The 5,579-nt window shown below is 41.4% G+C and overlaps 1 protein-coding gene across 1 annotated transcript; it reads right to left on the reverse strand.

Annotated features, from left to right (window-relative positions):
* Nucleotides 1-1,492: 1,492 nt before the first annotated feature.
* LOC129617044 (tRNA (uracil-5-)-methyltransferase homolog A-like) lies at nt 1,493-4,829 on the reverse strand. Its single transcript, XM_055532489.1, has 9 exons — nt 4,668-4,829; nt 3,550-3,777; nt 3,044-3,218; nt 2,851-2,975; nt 2,367-2,463; nt 1,996-2,250; nt 1,874-1,915; nt 1,775-1,829; nt 1,493-1,661 (listed from the first exon to the last, which is right to left on the reverse strand). Exons 1-9 carry the CDS (start codon nt 4,827-4,829, stop codon nt 1,493-1,495), a joined length of 1,308 nt encoding a protein of 435 aa, XP_055388464.1.
* Between the last annotated feature and the right edge of the window lie 750 nt (nt 4,830-5,579).

Genomic DNA, 5,579 nt, shown 5'->3' on the forward strand with positions numbered 1-5,579 from the left:
CCCAGGAACGCCTCTCCTGTTCCGTTGACCATCCGTGAAAACTCTTAACGGAAGGGGTCGAAGCATAGGGGTCAACCTGAGAAGACCGCACTATCAGAGAATCAAACCCATACAGAGTCAAAATTCGATACAAAATTCAGAGCTATAGAAAGTGACCTTATAGAAATTTCCAAAAGAGATTCTTTGTAAATGGAAACGGAGTCAAGATGCGCCAAAAACAAGCCTTCAGCCCAAAGAAGAAGAGAGGAGATGGACAAGCAATTCAGCTTCATCAAGAGTTTTAAATGCGTCTGAGAGGGTACAAGACAAATCTCCTATCATCACTTTGAATTAGGCTGACGTTCAATAAGGCTCCAAGTTTTGGGAGATTTAAACGGTCGAGCTTTGCGAGGTGATTCACAATCCACGCAAGTTGTTTAGCTGCTTCTCGACAGTCACCCCGACATAAACGTTTCCAAGAAACGATTCGTAGAACTTCTTGCAGTTTGAAGCGGACGTCGGATATGATGTCGCAGTCATTCGCACGTTGAGCCGCGACACCCCGAAGGACTCGTCGCGAGATCGAAAGGAGTTCGAGAAGATCGTCTGGGGCTATTGTCATCGCTGAAAAGAACTTGTTTTTTGTGTAGAAACTGAAACGTTTATTCAAAACGCGTCAGATGAAGAACTTAGAGGGCCAATAGACGGAAACTCACTCTTGTCTTCTTTTAAAAGGGGCGTCTTCATAATTGGAAATCCTCTACCGCGTTTCAATCGAAAGCTCAATGAATCTGCAATTGCCTCCGCCAATGGTTGATGACAGAGATGGAGTGCAGCAAGAATATCAGATAAATGGAGGATCTGAGCGGTTGTTAAATCCCGAATCTGGAGAAAATCAAAAAAGACTTCTCTGGAGCGAATCAAAGAATCTTTTTTGGGGCTCACAACATAACTCTGAGTGGTGGTTGTCATACCAGAGCTGTTAAAACTTCGCACACAGGGAGGACACGCTCAAAATTTGAGATTTTTTTTGCCTCAAGCGCCTGAAGAAACAAGTCAAAAGAGTCCAGAGTTCGAGCTAAAATGACGTGTACGCCGGTCTTACTCCCCCCTCACAGAAAGCAGGAAAAGGAGATCTCTGGCCGTTGTTCGAGTTGGCAACGTATGGACGATCTGCTCTTCATCTCCCCCACTATAAGTGTATGATTCGGATGGGTATTCAACTTTTCTTTGCAATACAGCGATATGCGCTTTCTGTCAAAAACCATTGAACACTCTGTTTCTGTCAGTCGGCGTTCTCACTTGCAGAAGTTCTTCAACTGAGTTCTTGTTTTTCAGCCGACGAATTTCACCGGCATCCCGTAGTTTCAAACAACCAAATTGGGGTTTCCAGGGTGTCCAAGAACGCTCTGTATGATAGTTTGGTCCTTTGGAGCATTTCAACAGTCGGTATCGCCCTGGGGGCGGCATTGTGACTGCAAGAGTGGTACCAAAAACTGTCAACAAAAAACTGTCAACAACCAGGAATATCTGCTCTATTTTGAACGAATCCGAAGTCGTTCTCAGTAGTTCGGCTAAGTTGCAAAATCATCTCGCAGTGGTATGTATGAGGGAACATATCCACTCCAACTGCTTTGATGGGTTTGAATGGTGTATCAGCTAACAGAGTTGGAGTACATAACCTGGAACGGGAAAGTAGAAGTAATAAGAAGAAATAAGACAAGGAAAGTTCAAGTAACAAGGAAAGGAAAGCAATAAATGAGGAAAGTGACTCAAAGGAAAGGCTGCTGCAAACCTGAGGACATCTTCCACAAGTGAATCTGGATTACAGGAAATGTAAACCAAATGATCTGCGATACAAATTGTGAGTTCATATCAGAAGATCATCACTTACTGATTTTTTGACACTCTACAAGACTCCTGCAAACTGTTGGATCTTGAACAAAAAGAAGATTTTCAATGAATACAATTTTACCGCAACTGATACACATGGATAGATAGACACACATAACTTACGCAATCCAGCCCGTGGAGGGTCGACTATCGCACACACTTCAACCTCATTCTCAATGTTCGCTAATAACTCTGGCAAAACGACTTCAGCTTTTCCACATAAAAATTCAACAGATTTCTCATCAATTGCATTGATTTCAGCGTTCATTTTTGCCGATTCGACAGCCTCAGGAACGAGTTCAATCCCAACAATTCGTGGTGTTCGCGAGTCGCTCATCCTTTGACTCAATTGATGATGAAGAGCCAATGCAATCGTGCCTGTTGACGGATAATCAGTTTGGAGTCAAATTTCTCGGATCAGAGGTATTGTGTATTCTCATTTCCAAAAGTCGATCCAAAGCGTCACTATTGCACAGAAATTCGTCAACTCTTACCCGCTCCGCTACAAATATCGAGGACTAGACCAGATTTCGAAACATCAAGCATCTCAAATGCTCGTTGATAGAGCGCAGCGCACGCCTTTGTATTCGTCTGAGAAAAGCAAAAGAAATTGTGAAACATGTGTAACGGAGTTATAGATAGAATATAAATGATGAATGTTCGTTGAATTGTTGATTGTAGATTACTTGGAAAAAAGCGGCTGGGTGGATTCTAAATTGGAGTCCCAACATCTCTTGAGTGAGAAATTGATCTCCGTGAATCTGAAAAAGGAGACAATTGCTGGAAATCCATTAGGATGTTTAAATTGAGAGAAAAGAGGATCCCACGTCGCCCCTTCATTCCACGTCAATATCCGATGGATGTCGCGCTTTCAACTTACAAGCTGAAGATTTCGTCCATCGAGAGCGTCCGAATTTTCGATTCTCTGCACAAACAATATAAATTTTTTAAGAACACAAGTGGTAGAAAAATCTTTACCTCTTGAATATAAAGAGATTTGATAAACATTCCATCGTAGAGACGAAGAGATGTACGGGAGGATCCATCGGAGTAAACAAGACCATCGATCAGAAGAGCGATCAAAGACGCTCGAAGATCATCTTCTAAACAAACACGAGGACAATTATCTTCTCTAATAGAGCCATATATTGTTTTTCTCTTTGCCACTCACCAGTTCTAGAACTTCCTTCTCTTATCAATCCAGAAGCACTCAGAGATTTAATTTGCGTCACAAGCATTAATCCATTATCACGTTCAGAACTACGAACCATCAAAATTCTCCACACGCCTTTTTGTTTCGATCGCGAATAAACAGGAAACTCCTCTTTGCACCCCACCACAATTTCCTACAAAAGCGAATGACGAGTGCAACACTTTTCTGCTAAATCCAAAATCGTTCATTGAAACAACTTATCATCAAGTCATCAAAACAACACTTCATCACCACTCGAAACAACAACTCACTCCTAATCTGCAACAGATCTCTTGCATCGCGTGGGAAACATGAAGCGCGCCAGAGCACGGGGCAACAATCGGTTCATTATTGACGACTTTAGAAACGAAACCAATCTGACAGACAAAATTCGTCCATTAGCGTTAAGAGTAGTAATGCAAATCAATATACAACTCCCAAATCGAATATATATTATTCTATTACCACTCTTACACAACTCTTACTTCAGGGTCTTTTAATTCATCATTTTGAAATCCAATTGTGAATTCACATTTATTTCTGTAACCCAATCGAATTTCTGATTCAATAATTCTGTCAACCAAGCAACCATTGAAGCCCTTTGCAACTTCGGGATGACACCAGAGCAACCTTGATTTTTCATCATCATTTTTCAGAACCAATTCTGGATTCAGTTTTCTCTTCTTTGCATTAGGGGGTTTGGTCTCTGATGGCTTGTGAATAATCGCAAACATTCGTCGAGTAAAACTTTTGACGCAAGTCTGAATCGAAAATAATCAATGGATAACAGCCAGTTGGGAAAGTCAGATAAAGAGGAGACTAACAAGTACCAGTTCCATGAATCACTAACGGAGGGCCTGCGCTGATGCAGAACCAAACGCTGTCACTCACTACACTTCCTCTCATCGATCAATTGTCTCCAGGAAAAGCTGATTTTAGTTTCTTCTTACCTTCACGTATTGATTCTTCATTTCTAGTTGAGCGGGGTACGAAAATCCAATCAAAGGAGTGACACGGTTATGATTGATTATTCCCTCTCTAGGAGGCTTCCTAAAATAAAACCAGCTGCATTAGTTGAATTCAAGCTGGTGATCGATCTCTCATGGAAATTTTATAATGTACGAACAAGATGCAATCTCATCAAGCGGAGAAACACAGAAACGCACTTTTGCTTCAAATCCGCCAAATAAGGAAGATTCGTGAAATCCGGAAACGTAAGGGATCCTACAAAAGGTCTGTAGACTGAGAAAAAAAGAAGAGCTCAGAGAATCGCTTCAAGTAAAGGAGACTGACCCTCGTCTTGAGGGGGCACCTTCACTTGTTTCTTCCAGCCGGATTGAAGAGGATCTTGGTTGCCTTTCAGTTGGCAGCGAGACACCCGCAATGGAATAGATCGAATGGCTTTACCATTAACGTCATTCAGAAACTGGAGGGCATCATTTGCTTCGTTGAAATGTCTGATAAACCAAAGCATTCATATTCATTGTACTGAACAATACTCACAAGAACGAGTATGTTCTCTTTGACATTTTATCAATAACGAAGGGAACGGAAGTCCATTGCTGCAAGAAGACAATAAAGTCGGTCGGCATGAATTGCTCACCTTGAGTGTTTCGGCTATTCTTGTTGTTTTCATTGTTTTGATTTCCGGGCTTGCCATGTACAACCGCAATGGATGAAACTCCTTTTCCGGCACCTCTTCAGCAGTTTCCGTCGCCTGTTCCCTTTCTTCATCATTGCGGGGTGGGCAGTCGGTTGCTGCCATCTCCACTATTGGCCTGGACCAGATTTTCCTTTAGGTCCTGGAACCGATCAGTGTGTGCGAAATTCAAGGAGCGCTCATTTTTAAGTTTCAATCACACACCACAAAAGATCAGAAAGAGAGATTTTTTCTTCGCAACGAAATACGACGGAAGGCCTCAAATCGTCAAGAGTTTTTGCATTTCATCCGATTTGCTATTAAAATTCTTATGATGATGAGAAACAGGAAGACTTTCAGAGCTTTTTAATCTTCAATGTAGCTCGTAATGTATGCTGCAGATCAGATCGTCAACAAAATCACTAGAGCATGCAAGGGCTGCTCTTTAGACGTCACCGCAATCACCTGAGATCTTTGAAGGAATTCTTGTACTTGTCTCTAAGTCCATGTGGATTGCATAAAACACGATATAGATAATCATGACGATATCGATAACCATGACGATATAGATAATGACAAAATTGATATCAAACGTATTCGTCAAGCAGTGCTCTTTTTGGTGGAGTGGCGTACTCATATCGAAACGTTGGAATGCGGATTTCACACAGAAGAAGGCCAGTTGATAACATTTCGTGATATAAAACCAATTTTGGATTTTTGTGTTGATCGAAAGAAGAGAAGTTTCCTGAACTGAACTTGCATTTGTTAAATTCTTACGTAGAAGATGTTTCTTGAAAATTCGATCTATTTTTGATTTCAGCTGTTTCTTTCATCTTTCAAATACTCAACAGAAAACTATCGAAAGAGGAATCGCAA

Source organism: Condylostylus longicornis, unplaced genomic scaffold, assembly GCF_029603195.1.
Source record: "Condylostylus longicornis isolate FDR11 unplaced genomic scaffold, ASM2960319v2 ptg000385l, whole genome shotgun sequence".
NCBI lineage: Eukaryota > Metazoa > Arthropoda > Insecta > Diptera > Dolichopodidae > Condylostylus > Condylostylus longicornis.